This window comes from Siniperca chuatsi, linkage group LG8 (assembly GCF_020085105.1).
Source record: "Siniperca chuatsi isolate FFG_IHB_CAS linkage group LG8, ASM2008510v1, whole genome shotgun sequence".
Taxonomy (NCBI): Eukaryota; Metazoa; Chordata; class Actinopteri; order Centrarchiformes; family Sinipercidae; genus Siniperca; species Siniperca chuatsi.
Window position 1 is genome coordinate 22,148,387 of NC_058049.1, and position 17,406 is coordinate 22,165,792.

The 17,406-nt window shown below is 41.6% G+C and overlaps 1 protein-coding gene across 3 annotated transcripts in view; it reads left to right on the top strand.

Moving 5' to 3' along the window:
* Positions 1–17,406, top strand: part of tenm1 (teneurin transmembrane protein 1) — a 164,862-nt gene that overhangs the window by 78,630 nt on the left and 68,826 nt on the right. For all 3 annotated transcript variants that reach the window (XM_044204925.1, XM_044204928.1, XM_044204926.1), the window contains exons 7-11: positions 3,577–3,779; positions 6,225–6,432; positions 10,802–10,903; positions 13,586–13,780; positions 16,322–16,522. In XM_044204925.1, the coding sequence (XP_044060860.1) occupies positions 3,577–3,779; positions 6,225–6,432; positions 10,802–10,903; positions 13,586–13,780; positions 16,322–16,522 (909 nt within the window). The remainder of the gene's footprint in view (positions 1–3,576; positions 3,780–6,224; positions 6,433–10,801; positions 10,904–13,585; positions 13,781–16,321; positions 16,523–17,406) is intronic.

Below are 17,406 nucleotides of genomic sequence, written 5' to 3' on the forward strand. Positions count from 1 at the left end.
CTCATACTGACTTTTAGAAACACACACTTTATAAGAAGTGTGAAGGGTGACAATGTGGAGATGTTAGCTAGTCATTAGAAGTGGGAGAAGTTAAGAGTTCAAATCTAAAACTATCCTAATCCAGATGTCCTTTGGCATAGAAACCTTTGAAGGACTAATTTAGGAGAAAATATTGCAATGTGTACATGTGTTAACATATTGTGGGTGAGTAGCGTCAATTGGGGCATTAGCTGTGTTATGTGTACACCATGCCGCACTACCAGTATAATTGGTTCTAAGCAGACCTGCCCACTAACCCTTTAACATTTCCATCAAAGGCACGTTGTGCTTGATGGCAGACATGAATAAGCTATGCAACACTTTCATCGTCCCTTTAAACAAGCTCATTTTGAAATAAACCTTAATACGTTTTTTGCTTACAACTCGCTTCTGCTGCCAACTAATGATGAAAAGCACAAGAGGAGATTCATGTGATGCCATTTATTTTTATTCTAAGTAACCGATAGCAAGTCTGAATTTCAAGCTGCTTTTCGTTTATTAAATCCACAAGATAGCAAGGTGTGAAGGAATTTTACCTCCCTGCTCACATATTGGCTTGTATAAACTTGTATTCCTTTTGCCTGCCAAGTAGGAATAAACAGAGATTTGCTGTTTTGAAAGATATTTTCAAAGAATGGTCTCAGGTTTTGTGCTGAGATACACAGGGCTACGGTGCTGGTGGAACACATTGATTGACAGCAGTAATCTGAGCAGCTGGGGAGGCCTGGAGGAGCCCTAGTCACCATGCGATCCGTCTGGTTTCTGCGGGACTCCCGAAATGTCTCGATCCTCCCCCTTTTACTGGAGCTGCAATATTATTCTCTACTGCTGAGACAGAAGGCGAGAAAGATGCAAGGAGGGTTTTTCTTCTTTCTTGCATCAGCAGCTGTAACTTGACACCACCACCTCCTCTTTGGACATGGTCCTCTCGTCTCTTCTCTTCCCCCTCCTCTCTTTCATCCGTCCTTCTACAACTCCCCAACCCTCCTGTCTTCCACACCCAAACACCCATCCTCACGGCTGACCTGAACGCCGCTTTCTGTCCCCGTGTTGCATCAGACTCGGAGAGGCGCGATACAGTAATTAGTATCAGAAGGACCTGCCTGCTCATCTGCCCGCCAGTCAGCCTGCTCGTCTGCCTGCCTCCTGCCTGCCTGCGCACCTGTCTGCCTGCTAGTGTTCTGCCAACTGCCATGCCCTATTCATCTCCTATTCATCTGTTGTTGAATAAAAGGCTGCTTTCCTCGGGACATCCATCCCTCTGCTGGCCTTTATTTTTTTGTGTGCGAGGCACAGGAGAGAGGATTTGCATTAAAAGGAATAGACTGCTGAGGTAGACTCAGCAGGAATGCATACCTTAGTTCTGCCAAGCTGCTTTTATTCTGTTTGGTAGCGGTTTTAGTACAGGAACAATTTATGCTTCACACTGGACACCTTTTCTGTTTCATTAGAAACATTTAAAAAAAACAACTTAATAGTAATAATTAGAGATATTATTTTCATCTTGGAAAAAAGTACGTGGACCCTTGGCTTCAGTAACTAGTATTGCCCCCCCCTCCCTCTTTGGCAGCAAAGCAGCCCCAAACCATCTCATTGCCACCACCATGCTGTACAGTAGGTATGAGGTTCTTCTGGTCAAATGGTCTTTGGTTTTTGCCAAACATGTCTCATGGTGTTATAGCCAAACAACTCTATCTTTGGCTCATCTGTCCGGAGAACATTGTTCCAGATGGTCCTTGCAGTCTCTTTCTAATAGTGGGTTAGGGCTACCTGCAGATCCCCCTTAGAGGCTTCCTTTAACTTCTTACGGTCGGCTCGCTAAATTTGCTGGGGTGGCCTGTTGGCAGTTGGCAGTTGGCAGTTGGCAGTGGTGTGTTCTCCATTTGTATATGATCTTCTGAACAGTGGAATGATTTATTTCCAATAATTTCTGCCTCTTGCCAGACTTATACATATCTACAACCTTTTATCTTAGGTTCTCAGAGAGCTCCTTGGATTTCGGCATCATGACAGCACTTCAAAAACACAGAGCTAACCAGACTAGATGTCTGAGGTTTAAATAAGACAGAATCCTCCAATTTACTCTATAACGATGATCTAATCATTTGCACTTGATCTGGTGCAACAGATTTGAATTTCACCTATTTGAAGGAATGATATATGTAGGGGTGTATTACTTTTTCCACATAGGAAAGCATTTCTGTTTATTCAAATTGTAAAAGGGATGACAAAATGCCCATTTTAAGTGTTACTTGTTAAAAACTCTGGCCTGGCGTTATGTTTGTGCCTCAATCCTGATTGCGCAAAGGAATATTTTAAACACACAATTTCTTTGTCAGCACATAAATTATAATTTGGAGAGAAAATATTATCTTACATATTACCTTTATCTATCCACATTGTTAAAATTATGCCCAAATATCTCCACATCTAAATTTGTTGACAAAGTCACACATTTTCCTGCGGTGTACTTAATTTTTCACATAACTATAGTTGTTGAGACATTTCAGTCCGAACCAAAGTGGTGGACCATTGCCATCCCTAGAGCCATGCCGCTAGCATGACTAAAAAGGAACAAAGTCAGTAGAAAAAGGAGCTACTCACAGGCCTGCACTCTACCTCCCTATCTGTGTGACAGTACATGATGTATGCTGGCTGGCCTGTGGGTGGGCATGGTGTCGCCATAATGGAGTGGTAAAGCTGCAGGCATTATAGATTGAGAGTGAGCGGCTTCGTCCATGAATCTGCCCCTAACTGTTCTTCTGCCTTTGTGGCCGTAACGATCGGCTGGCTCCCCTCTGTCACCGTATTTCCTCCATCTTAGTTTAGAAGCAGAGATATATCTCTCCATAAAGGCAGACACAAAGAGGGCTGGAGAGCCTCGCCTGCTCCCCTACACAAAAGACTCAGGCCTGGTGGTTGATAAAGGCTTATGGAGAGGAGAGGAGCTGATGGCCAGGGGACTGTTGGAAAGACCTATTCTCTTCACACACAAAAACATGCTCTCACTCAAGACGCTATCTTTGTGCCGTGACGCTGTTTGTGAATGTGTGCGTGCATGGGTGTGTGTGTGTGTGTGTGTGTGTGTGTGTGTGTGTGTATGTGTGTGTGGCCCTGCCCTCCGCACTTTCTCTCATCCACCTTTCTGTCTCTCTCTTTTCACACACACATGCTAACACATACACGCACTCTTTCTTTCTTGTTAGAAGATGCTAATATAGCACATGACAAAGCCCTAGTAGACAGCACTCATACAAAACACTTCCTTTCTAAAGCAGTTCATCTTTATGCAGAGCCTATCCAAAGGATTGCCAAAGCAGGGTCTCTTGAAAAGCAGGATTTTCACAAGCGCTCAGTCATTCCTGATGTCTATTCAGTCGCACTTCATTAGTACAGCCGCTGATCACACTGATGTTTGAGGACATCAGGTTGGTTATTAATTGCTCTCTCTGATACCGAATAGAACTCCCCGTCTACCTTGACAAATCTGCAGTATGTGACTTAACAATATCACCTGTCTGTGGTTTTTACCTGCAGAGAAGTGGGTGCGAGGCCGGGCCATTGACCGCGGTGAGGTCGACATTGGAACCCAGCAGAGCCAGGCAATCCCTCCGGGACTTTTTTGGAGGTTTCATATGACTGTGCACCATCCAACCTACATCAAGTTCAACCTGTCTCTCTCACACAACGCACTGCTGGGGGTCTACGGACGCAGGAACATACCGCCTACACACACTCAGGTAAAGGAGGCTCCTGTTGTAGCATGCTGTTCACCCAGATGGGCTTGTTTGCTGAAGTACCACAGATTACATCCACACTAATGCACCTTTTTCTCTCAGTTTTGGCCTTTTATCCACACAAGGCGGTGTTTTTGCACGAGCTGACTTCACAAAAATGTGATAATGCTGGCCTCACTTGAAGTGCCTCTTCAAAGACAAAGTCATGTATATTACGTTTTGTTTGTGCCTCGATCCTGATTGCGCAAAGGAATATTTTAAACACTAAATTATATTTTGTAGAGAAAATATTATCTTGCAAAGAAATATTTAATTTGAGCAAAAATATATTCTGTGCTCAATTAATATATTTGTGTGTTTGCTATTATCCACATACAGTGTCTTTCTTGCTCTCTCAACATCCCTGCTCTGAGCGCTCTCAACTTTGCCTGCATACTTACTCAACTTGACTGTGTGTTACAGTGTGCCAAAATTTGAAAATCTGAAAATTGGAATAGGTAATTGGCGGTTTTTTCTCCAGTCAGATTGCCTATAGAATTACCTGTAACTATAGAGGTGGAAATTCTGAATCACTTTGCTGATTCAAATTCAAATACATTTTGTTCAGTTTGGTTCAAAGATTCATAGTCCCTTTTAAGCTAAGCAATTGCATCACCATTCAAGTGCATTAAAGTACGTACAACAATAAGTGAACGCATCACCGTTCATACGCCATGACCTTCAGTGATTCTGACTTCCTTCAGTTCAGTAAGTTCAGTATGTTGCTGGTTAAAGTTGTAACATTCAGTTCAATACAAAACCAGGACTACACAAGCACTGTTATATGGTTAGTAGCTCAGCAGCCCCCTACTTGCAGCAGAGTTATCACATTGTGATTGTTTCTGTGGTTCTCACGCTTGTATCAGGGCTGAGATGACAACTGTGTTCCCAGACTGAAGGCTACTGATGTGGTCAGTGACAGTTGCGGATTCAGTATAGGAAATTCAATTAGAAGATTTGGTGATGTACTGGACGCCTGTAGTTACTAGGGAAGTGGGAGAACTGGGAGAAAATATCACACCACAGCCACGCATGTCTACCTTTCTATTGTGGTAGGTACCTAGCTGACTGCCAGAGGTGAGGCACAAATTGAACTCCATAGACGTATGCCTGGGGTTGTAAGACAACTTCCTGTCACCTCTAACCTTGATTATGATCGCTCATTTTAAATGTCAGTAAAGCCAATCACGCAACACAGGTGTCAATAAACTGTATTTATGCTTGTTTTGTCAGACAAGTTTGTGAGCATAAAATAATGATTTCATCAACGTCTCAGTGCAGCAGAGCAGGAATAGTTGTCTGCCTATTTATCAGGTAGCATTTATGAGCCATGAACAAATCACTATTTTATACTTGTTGTGACAACAGAAACGGAAAATACGTAAATGAGAACAATTCAATTGTGAGTTTGGCTGTATTAAAACACAGTGTAAGAGATGATGGAAAACAAAGGTTTTACTTGAGGAGACTCTGCAGTGTAATTGGGCTTTGTCTGTCATACTCCTGATGCAAAATGTTGTTGTTTGTCAACTAAAAGAAGTGGAAGAAGAAGAGATATTGCCATATTCCCCATGTGGACAGAGATCTTCACAAAAATTAAAAAGTGTGTTTGAATGTCGTTTTCACAAGGAAACAATGATTTCTGATTTAGAGGGCTTAGTGTGGCTAAAATGTGTCTCAGACACATTTCCAGAAACAATACACACGCATACGTTGTACACAGTGTAGAACAGCATTGAGCCATGCAAGAAGCATGTATACAGACAAAAATACAACACACAGAGTCATCTACTTTTTAACATCAGAGCGCCCCTGCTCTCTCCTGCATGAAGAGGTCTAATTAGCTGTTTTTGACGCTAGTGTGACACACAGCCCTCAGGGGGAATAAGACTCAGCGAGTGCTTGCTAGTTCAAGGAGGTTTTAGGATGGAGAGGAAGGGAGGGAGCGACGAGGGTGGTGAGGAAAGTTAAAGAGGGTGAGAAAGAAGCACAGACAGGTTTAGACAAATGAAATAATAGTCTGTTCCATTTGAAAACCTGAGTGGTAAAGTCTGACTATGCTATTAGCAGCATGTCAAGCTGTTGAACCAACTGCTGTGGAACATGTCTGGTAGAGGACTGAGCTGCCATAGATGACAATTTCCCTTTCCTTCTTTGGATCCCTGTTTTGCAATTCGCATCTGATATCCACATTTAATGCAATTCCCCAACTTCTTGTATGCAGGCAGTTTTCCAATAGCATTCAATTGGCAGTTTCATAAAACTCCCCCAACAAAAGCCACACACCGCCGCACAAGGTTTGGCTTGCAAATTTCCGTTGCATTTATGCAGGTTTCGTGAATTTCCGTCTTGCTCATTCAAATTGGTTGATATTGTTGTTGTCTGATTGTGTTACCTTATTGTATTCAGTTCGACTTTGTGAAACTGTTGGACGGGAAGGCGCTGCCCAGGTCTTTGACTGATCCCGTCTCAACTGCCAAAGCTCCCAAAGGCCTGCTGCTGAGCGGCCTCCAAGAAACAGGCTTCATTGAGTACATGGACCCCGGCACCTGGCACCTGGCTCTCTACAACGATGGACGCAACCTGGAGCAAGTGTTACTCCACAGCACTCCCATAGGTGAGGACAATTATCACAGATTCACTGAAACCGGTAGCTTTTCTTCCCTGTCTTCTAAAGACATTTAACATGAATATTTGCTCCTTTTATAGTTATAAAACGGTATTATATGTGCGTTTCACTGTTTGTATCTCAGGGTTGCTTCGCTCTCTTGTCCTTTCTCTCCTTTAATCAGTTGATATACAAACATAAGGACATGGCCAAGAGTAGTTGAACTCAATGACATTTGAAAGGAACTTTTCCTATTATACGAGTGAGCTTGGCATGGCAAGACACAGCCGTTTGAAAGGGGTGGACAGCTCCTGTAGTAATGGCAGCGCTTGCTAACTGCAGCTCATTGCTATGACACACACGAATGGCAGTGTAAATTGAAGGATGTGAATAATGCAAGAGTACGTGGCTGAATATAGACAAGTGGATAATTACCAGGGCAGTTTCTTCACTCCCATTTTGTCCAGTAGTAGCGAATACAGTGTTGAAATAACAAAAAAAGTGTTGGGAAATGTAGGAGCGCAGTAACATCATGGGAGGACTTGGTAATTTATAAGTAGCAGACAAGTAAAATGGCAAATACAAAGCATGAACAGATATTATGAGAAGCACTCCATGAAGCAGACTCTATTTTGGGATTTTTGTCCCACTGATCTTTAACTGGCCCTGCATTATTTAGTTTTTATGTTAGTCAGTAAATGAACAGGAACACTGCAGCGAGCTTTCTCAATGCTTATAAGCTAAATACGGGTATCACCAACCTCTTAAAAGCCCAAGTTGTAAGCCAATCATTAAACAGCTCCATAGTGCCAAAACATTGTACTGAAGACATCTTTCATCGTCATATTGACAGAGTCCTTTATATAATGACTGACAGCATGCGACAGCTAAACACAGATTTTATTTCAGAGCTGTCAAACATTTGTTGACACGTGTGCTGTCTGTAAAGTCTGGAATATACCAGACCTATTTTGAGTCACATATTTTGAGCCTAAGCAGGAAACGGCAGCGTTTACAAAGAGTTAATTTTCCTTTTTCCTCTTCAATAATCAAAACAAATATAGACACAACAGATGGGCTGAGAATAGCAGCCTTTAGTCCACTTAGGTTTTTCAAATAATTAATCAGGTGATTTGGCTTGAAAGAGGAAAATAATATTAATGGATTGATGTCAAAGTTCATTTCACTGCCCATTTACACCTCTAACTAGGGTTACAAACAGACTCTGCATTGTTTTGGTTGCAGAAAATCAAAGCCATTGAGCTACAGTACAATAAATTCTAATAAGAGACACAGTATGCTGTAGCCCAGAGTGGAGCTTTATGGGGAGATGAGGGAGAAATGAGATGAGCTCTGTCGGGAAATGGAGCTTTTCCGCAGCAAATAGTAACTAGATACCACAAATAAACAGAGAGCATAAATAAGAGAATAGCAAAAGACCATCGTAAAAATAAATAAATAAGATAAAATAAAATCAATACAGTGTATGAGTATGACAAGAAAGAAAATATGAGAACATGAAGAATATGAAAACAATACATGAAATGATGCTGATGTGCAAAAATATGCTTTTTCTCACAGAAACAAGGGGACATACTATAAAATATGTTTTGGTGTTTAAACGTGCTTGCAAGAGTAATGAGGTATGTGATTACATGAGACAGAAAAGGCTGTCATAGATAATCGCTATAATCATCATCTTGATAAAGGTAGAAAAGAAGAAAGAAGTGAGTTGTGGCAGAACAATCAAAGCCACATGTGTTTGGTCAGCTGATAACTGACCTGTATCAGTCAGAAAACATTGGTCTTCTGTCATCCATTCACAGACCATCTCTCTCTCTCTCACACACACGCACACACACACACACACACACACACTCACACACACAGCATCCAGTTACATCTTAACTCGGTGCTGCTGCTGAGCAGGACAGAAAATTGTCGGCACAAATGCTGATATATATACTGTAATATATGCTGATATGTTTATTTCCCAGTGATTCTGACTACAATGTATAAATGGATGACATAAAAATAAAATAAAAAAAGAATAAAAAGGTGATTTCAAAATAGACATCATTGTATGGATTCAAATTTAGTTTTCAAAGATATTTTCTCCATTTTGTCCAGAAAAGAATGCAGCAGCAGATGCAAAGAAAACCTTTTTTCTCCTCCACTGTTGTTGACATTTACATGTCACCCACAAAAGCTCCGGCTTAATGATTTCTGCCATTTCGCCACCTCCACTCCAGCCCCATCTTTAATTCTACTCAGCCTGTACCCAGGCAGAGAGTAGTGCTTCCTGCAGGGCTATTAATTATGCATAATTGCTATACTTCAGCTGTCATCACACGTCCTCCTGAATATTATATGTTTTACACAATGGCCAACAAAGTATGAGAAAAAGTTTCATGTAGATACCTGGAACTTTTATCAAAAATGATGATAAACAAAAATGCGGTAAGCTAGCGGCTGGATACTTCTAGTTAGCTGAGCAGCCATTTAATTTTTTCATAAATTCATAAAGCCCAAGGGTCATAAAGCATGGCTGAATTTTTACGGGCTCATAAAGTACAATTGGAATGCTTATTTGACCAATCAGATCACTTGGCTGGAAGCACCCATTTTATAATAGCATTTAACTGCAATAACTTATGGCATGAGTGATTTCTAACTGGAAAGGGTTTAGTCAGTGGAAAAAAATGAGTGGGTGTCTCACGGATGCCCACACACACACACACACACACACACACACACACACACACACACACTACATACTGTAACAAATAAGGACATGGCTCACCATACATTACCTGTTAATTGCCTGGAGAGTTTTATAGTTGAGACATTGACCTTAAAGTTACAGAGCTTATATCACTGTTACAACCTTGCACCTTAGAGCCCTGTGAGTGTTATAACGGATTGCTCGTCTCCTCTGGATTAAAAGGAACTCTGTGACCTTGCAGATGAGTTTTTGTTCACTGCATGTGTCAGGTGCCCGATACAATATTGGAATTTGTGTATATGAGGCTTTTTTCAAGAGAGAGAAAGAGACACATATGGAGAAAGGTTTATGAGTCCTCCTGACTGTGTGAGAGAAAAGATGATTGCCACTCCTTCTCTCCATCAGTGTGACGATGACAGGTGATGGAGGTGAAAATGACTTTGCTTTCTGTAGTGATGCGCTGCTATGGAGGATAACGCTGTGCTGCCGGCTACTGGCAGGGCCTGTCTCATTAGCATGTGTCACACGCGCCTCAAGGCAGGTGTCACATAATAACTTTGCTTGCATGTGTTTGTAAATGCGTGTGTGTGTGTATGTGTGTGTGTGAGAGAGAGAGAGAGTGAGCCATGCCACTGAAGGATTTGTCATCCATTCTCCCTGAACAGAGGAAGCCAGGGGACTGCAGTGGTTTGACTCTGGAGTCGATCCCTGTTCAGAGGAGCCGAGCAGGACGGCACAGGGTCAAATAAAGGATGACATTCTTGACACCCTTTTTAATTACTCTATCTAGCTTAGATAGAGCTCGCCTGGCACAAGACAACTAGCAGCACAGTTCAAATTCCCAACTCTGCCAGCCTCTGGGTACTTCTCCACCAGAATCTTCCATCTCAAGTAGAGCTGACAGAGCTCAGCAGGCTCATGTAATGCTCTAAAAGCATAGAAGTACTCTCCCTCTTTATCTATCTTTGCCATGCTGTCTGTACCCGGAGAATGAGATCTGACATGATGGACATATCAATGGGAGAAAAGGAGAACTGTAAAAGTAAGGCAACTAATTGTAGTCTGTTGGAGGAATATGATGAAACGCCTATAGCCTACAGAAGGATATGATGAAACACACATATCCAGATGAGACAAAGCACTAGTAGGAACAAGCATCACATTGATCTTCGAGATCGTCGAGAGTGTAGCTACTGTAGCAACGCAGTATTACCCATCCCATTCTCCACTAACTTGTGCACTCACAATGTCAGATTTTATGTTGTTCAATCTCGTTCCAAACTGCCCCGTTGTAAACAGTTTGTTGATTAAGCCTTGATGTTTGTAAATTTGCGCTCAGTGTGTTTCCAACCTGTAATGCAGCATAATGTGCTTAGTGCTGCTGAATGTAAGTGAGTGCTTGGCCATTCCCCAGAGAGTGATAGCAGCTGGATCAGACTAATCTAATATAGCCCCTGAGTCTGGGGAACCATCTATTGCTTATCAGATCTTTCATTCAATAACAGAGAGCTATACCTGCTTATGGAGTTACATGTGGAATATTTTCAAGTTTTGTTTTTTTTTCTCTGCCTTTTATGTTTGATTTGTGAATCTGTGTGTGTGTGTGTGTGTGTGTGTGTGTGTGAATGTTTGTCTATGCGTGTGGTTGTGCAGATTCAATGGATGGTTGCTCCACAGACTGTAATGGAAACGGAGAGTGTGTGGCTGGACACTGCCACTGCTTTGCTGGATTCTTGGGTCCTGACTGTGCTAAAGGTAAGAGATATCCGATAAAAGATGGCATTGTTTTATTTTTTCCTATTGGCAACAAACCCCATGAAAACACCAAGCCCAACTGTTTGTTAGTATGTCTCTCAATACTTTCTGACCTCCCTACCCTATCTGTGAGCTTCAGATTTTTTAAAATAGTATTTAATGTATTGTTTCACTTTTAAAAAAGGCTCAATAATTTACTAACACAGCTGGAGTAGTTTAAGCAGATGTTACTCAAAAAGGAGTAAATAGTGCATTTGCAAGGGACTATTTTCAGCTGTTATATATGCCTTTGTCCACTTGTAGTTATTTACAGCACCAGGACTTTGTACCGTAGATTCTCAAATAATGGCGGTACCTTTCTTTACCTCAACTGCAAAAAGAGTTGATTTCTAAGTATATTGTATCTTATTTTAGTAAGAGCTCCTTCCCCGTTGTCTGATGTGCTCCTCTTTTAAATTGCTGTTGATGCTGTTTTCTGTTAATGAAAGCTCAATACCTCCTCCATGTTCACCTGTGGTCTTGATAAATTCAGTGTAATGCACATTTTCACAGCACCAATTCTGTATAGTACACCAGCAGAGTCATGTATACTCACCACTCTGCTTCTCTGATTTTCTCTTCTTCAGCAGAAATACATCATTCACCAACTACTTCCCGTTGCTTCCATTCTGGCATTTTTTCAAGCGCTGTTAAGTTACTGTCAATAAACCCTAACATTTCCTACACACTATGTTTCACATTAAAAGCCTTCTAGCAAGTCAAACCCCCCCCTCCCCATTTTAATTTGAAACATCTGCAGGAAGTGGTGAGTTTTATTGACACCTCACAGTGCTTGAAAATAAGTAATGAATGAAAATAGTATTTCCCTCAGAGCAGCAGATTAGTGAGTATGACATGACTAGTGCTGAAATACACATTATGCTGAACTTATGATGTAAGCTAATAGTGTACAACTAATGTTTTTAAATATTTTTAACCCATCCTTTTTTTTTTTGTTTGTGGTGGCCAAACCCTGGCTATTATTAAGACAAGGCTATTTTTTGAATATCAAGTTTTATCAGATAATTTACAGTATGTGGGATTGACTTAAAATACACTACAGTGGCCATGTTCATCACTGACAGAACATTTCACCCAGTGAACTCACTGATGTGTTTGAAATTGTTCTAGAGAACATTGGAGTACTATGGAAAAAACTCTGAGTTTTCGTTTATTAAGTCTCAAATTGCCACCACTAAAGTATTCTTGTATTTTATACCTGTCTTATTCTACTTATTCTATTTTAGCTTGTTTTTATTTTCTATTCTCTAAGCTCTTTAATGACTGTTTTTTAATTGTATTTAAATGTCCTTTTGTGGTGTGTTTCTTTGTCGCAATGCTTTTGATGATTTGTGTGAAGCACTTTGAATTGCCTTGTTGCTGAAATGTGCTATACAAATAAACTTGCTTTGCCTTGCCTATGACACAGAGCAATAAGCTATATCAGCCTTTGGCTACACAGGCAATACTTTTATGGTTTTGGTCTTTTCATGGGATTTGTTGACAATAGGAAAAACCACCATTCTTTTGACTGCAAGTTTTCTGCAACATATCATCTTCACAGGTCTACCTGTCTCTTTTACTCTTCTACCTCTCTTTCATTTGTTTCTCTCTGTCTCTGTATCTTCTCTCTCCCTCTTGCTCTCTCGCTGCCTGTTTCTCATTCTCTCTCTCCCTCTGTCCTTCTTTATAAAATCATTGTAGTTGTATCTGTCTCATTGTGTAGAAACAGCTGATATGATATCACATCCTATGATTTATTTACGCTCATCATTTATTCATTCCTTCCTCTCATCTTCGTTCATTTGCTCGCGTTATAATATTCTCTGTTTGAAAAGTTAGACAGCAAGTTTTGGCAAGAGTTGTAAAAAGTGAAGTGTGAATTTATTACTGTGGGGTACAGAGCGTTAGATTTAACAAAGGATCAAACAAACACATAACACATGCCCGCACGCATGAACGCACAGGGCCTTCATTGTGAATTATCCCAGAAAAAAGGCGTTGGTTCTGTCTTTCTAATCCATTTGAAGTCTTGAGCTGCCATACGTCCTCCAGCTGCAATGAAGGGGGGGTTGGGGAGGCTAACTGTCAGTGCGTCATCAGTCACTCACTGACTTTATTCTACCTGGCTGTCATTACATTAGCCACACAGCTCTCCATCTCTGCATGGAGATAGCTCTGCTTTCCACTCTCATTCTATAAACCCCTAATGCTCTCTTTCCTAATCTTCCGTTTTCACGATTGTTTTCACGGCCTGTTCAGAGCGAGTGAGGTGACGTTGGGGGGATTTTCTACAATTCCTGGGTTGCCGTGGTAGCCAGGCTCAGGTGGTGCTTGAGTAAATTGAAACAGCGTGAGGGATAAGCTGGAGTGTATGTGTGTGTGTGTGTGTGTGTGTGTGTGTGTGTGTGTACGTATGTGCATGTGTCTGTGAGAGAAAGAGAGGGAGACAGAGGCTGCTTGAGGATTTGCTGAATCCGCGCACTAGCTGAGATAAGAGAGCGTAGCCCCACTCACGGTAGGTTACTGCGGTCTCCCAGCTAATATACTGCAGCACTGTGTGTGTGTGTGTGTGTGTGTGTGTGTGTTTGCATGTGTGTGCTACTGAATACGTGGATGTAATCTGTGTTTGTCCTGTTGCAGATTCATGCCCCGTGTTGTGCAGCGGTAACGGCGTGTATGAGAAAGGAAGGTGTGTGTGCCTGGCAGGGTGGAAGGGGGCAGAGTGTAATGTGGAGGAAGGTCAGTGTATTGACCCCACCTGCTCCAACCATGGCTCCTGCATCCAGGGAATCTGCATATGTAGTCCAGCCTACAAGGGGGTGAATTGTGAACAAGGTAAGAGGTTTTACACTCTCAAAAGCAGATACACACCTCATAATGTCACATCTGCACAACAAAAATGGCTCCACTTATACGTTTATACATTTAAGTTAATGAAGTTGCTATTTTTATTTAAGGTAAGCATTCAATTTAAAGCTGCATCAATCAATATTTTTATATTGACAATGGATCAAATGAATATGTGTAATTTGACAGGGGTCGTAGTGACAAACCTACAGAGAACTATCACCCAACTCTGCACACCCCAATTTTAATTTATATAGATCAAAAATCAAAATCACAAATTTGCCCCAAAGGGCTTTACTATCTGTACAGCATACAACACCCTCTATCCATAGACCATCAGTCCGGATAAGAAAGAACTCTTAAAAAAACACCCTTTAAGAGGGAGAACATGTATCATTGTTTTGGTTTTCTAGCCAGCAACTCTGCCCACATCTCAACCCCATTTCCAGCCGCAGCAGACCTCTGTTTACATCCTGCCCAGCTCCAAGGGGCAGGCAGGGGCAAGTTAGCGACTAGCTAGTCAACATAGTGGAACATTTAGCTGCTAAAGAGACTTTTACCAAGAGATATTTACCACAGGAGTTGGACAGGAACATGACTTATAATGAATGCTAATGCTGCTTCGTGTCTGCTGGATGTGTAAATAGGCAATTGTTTGCTAACACATTAGCCATAACAACTGATGTGATGATATGTGTTTTTTGCTTGTTCAATTGCCCCCAAGATGCCAATAGTCATTTAATGCAGCTTTAAAAATGAATTTTAGCTTTGATCCAAGCTGATACAATGTGCATTTTTTTAAACATATATATTAGGTTAATTCTCCTGTCAGTGCCCTCGACCAAGACTCTGGCTTAGAACTGGAGTGCTGCACAGTGGCTACCCACTGCTCCTAATACTTACGATGGGTTAACTGCAGAGAACAAATTTCACTATGCATTGTACTGTGTATGATTGTGTATGTGACAATTAACTTGATTTGATTTGGTTTTTGATTTGGTGAGTTTGGTTTGTTAAGGTGCAAACAGGAACTGCTAGTAGATAACTCTAACTCGTGACTTTTCATGGTGCAAATGTAGCAAAATGTTAACAAATGTAGACTGCACAAAACAGAGTTCAGGTAGTGCAGAGCTAATTCACTGACTCCATGGCAACATTATAATTTCCTCTTTACATCACCCTAAAAGAATGCTGGGAACAGTAGTGGCAAGAACTTAAAACATGTTCATCCCAAATCGAAACAAGAATAAGAAAATCCATGACAATTAGCTTTTTTTTATTATACAATATTGTTTTCTGACAGTACAAAAGCATAGAATGTCCTATCAACATGGTTCTTCACTATAACATTGAAACTCTACTATCCATTCATATACAGATTTTTACGATGTGTTAAAAAACTTAGGACATACAGGCATCAATTTTAAATTGCGTCAGACCTTTTTTTCCTGTCCTAGCTGTCATGTATACTACCACTCGCATGCCAAATGATGGCATTTATAAGCAACTTAACTTATTCTGAAAATAACAAATAATTGTATGTATATACTGTATATTTGCTGTATGCTGTATGTTGGGATTATAACCCTATAAAAATTGCTGGTGATGTATTAGCCACCACAGGGCTCCTATCAGAGAGCACTAAGTCACCAGTTGTCGTTTAACTTCTTTACTTCATTGTAAGGTGGTAACATAGTTACAGCCAGTCAAAAGCTGTACATAGGGATAGTAGTTTCTGAAACAAACACAAAGGAATGGTACATGAATATCACAGCTCTTAAATATCGACTACAACACAGTATATGCAGTTATATTATAGTAGCTGAGACATACTGTAAGAAAAGGGAGTGAAAAAACAGCCTAGGGTTCAAATGACAAAAATATAAATGATTCAGGTAGCTCAGGTAGCTGGGGCACCTTACAGTTGCACAGGAAACCAGCCTAGGCTTTGTCATATCCTCTACTTGCAGCTGTCCATTGTAAAACCACTCAATTAATTAGCAAAAACAAACAAAGCCATGATATTTAAAACAAATGATGATGTTACACTTGATCATAACCTGATGGCACAGCTGTCCTAAAGACCGCCCTGCTGTTGCGTCCAGTATCTCGGCCTGTAGAGACTGAATCAGGTGTTTGACCTTGAGCGGCGGAGCTGAGCTGAGCTGAGCCGAACGGTGCTGAGCTTTGGCTTGGCACTCAGAGCTGTAATTACACACACTAACACAGTGTAGCGCAGACCACCATGACACACACACACACACACACACAAACCAACCCATTTCACCCCTTATCAAAGCCTCAGTTCTAAGTGTCCTATGAAGTGTAATGTTGTGGAACAGATACAGGGATTGTAGCTAGGGTGGTTAACTCCTGGATGGGATGCAAAGAACACTGCTTTCATACTCTGTGAACTGATGATTATAATGAGGCAGGCACCCCCCAACCCGTCGTCCCCCCACCCTTTCACTCCCTCCCCTAACCTCTGACTCATTCTTGCTTTTCCTTTTGTCCTCTCTCTCTCTGCAGTGGACTGCGTAGACCCTCAGTGTGGCGGGCATGGCGTGTGTGTGCGCGGGGAGTGCGTGTGCTCGGCAGGCTGGGCAGGAGTGAGCTGTGATGACCCGCTGCCAGCCTGTCAGGAGCAGTGTTCAGGACATGGCACCTATCTCCCTGAGTCAGACACCTGTGCCTGCCAGCCCAACTGGACGGGACCAGACTGCTACACTGGTAAGACCTGAGGATTATTGTTCACCCACAGAAAAAAACACCGAAAATTGCAACTGCACATCACTGGTTTGCCAGTGAACTGGTGTTCTTGTAGCAAGCGTGGTCTTGCCAGATACTATTTTCTGGGGATTTGATAGACATGAGAGAGAAATATGGATTGGAGCCACTATGTGAAATGGGTGTGTTTTTGCACTCTCTTCATGCTGGTCCTAAATGAGATTTCCCCTCATGACTCTCGGCATGGCAGCACTCTGGAGCCCCCCCTTGCAATAGCACTCACTTTACTGTGCATTTTTTTTACAATAACACACATACTGTATGCTCACGCCCACATGCACGCACAGGCGCACACACATATTCCCTTCAGCTAAATGAGGGAAAAAAGGCAGTCGAGAAAAAGAAAAGACCTCTATTCTCACTTTGCTGCAAGGGCTTTTTAGAGACTGCTCTAAGGAACATTCAGCTTGGCATTTAAAAGCTTGCCGATGTTGCATGCCCGTTTACCTGTACACTACATGTTAGTTTGTGTGTGGTTGTTAAATATGGTTGTAAAAGATTTCTTACATCTGCAACTACCCTAACTTTTCTTTGCACTCAGTAAACTCCACCTGCTTAAATTGACAGCAATTCTACACTGATTGTGAGGAAAAGGCAGGGAGCCATTGTAATGAGAAAAGTAAAGCATGTGTACTGTAAGGTCTAAAATATTGAATGCAGTACTCTGTGGTATGCAGTGAGAAAAGTGTCCTTGTCCTTGCAGTGTAGACTGACAGATAGGAAAATAGCCATTATAGCACTGTTTCCACCACACTAACTTAACAGTGTTGGGAAGGATCCGCATTACCATGCACACCAATGATTTGCAGGCAATTTGCATTACCTCC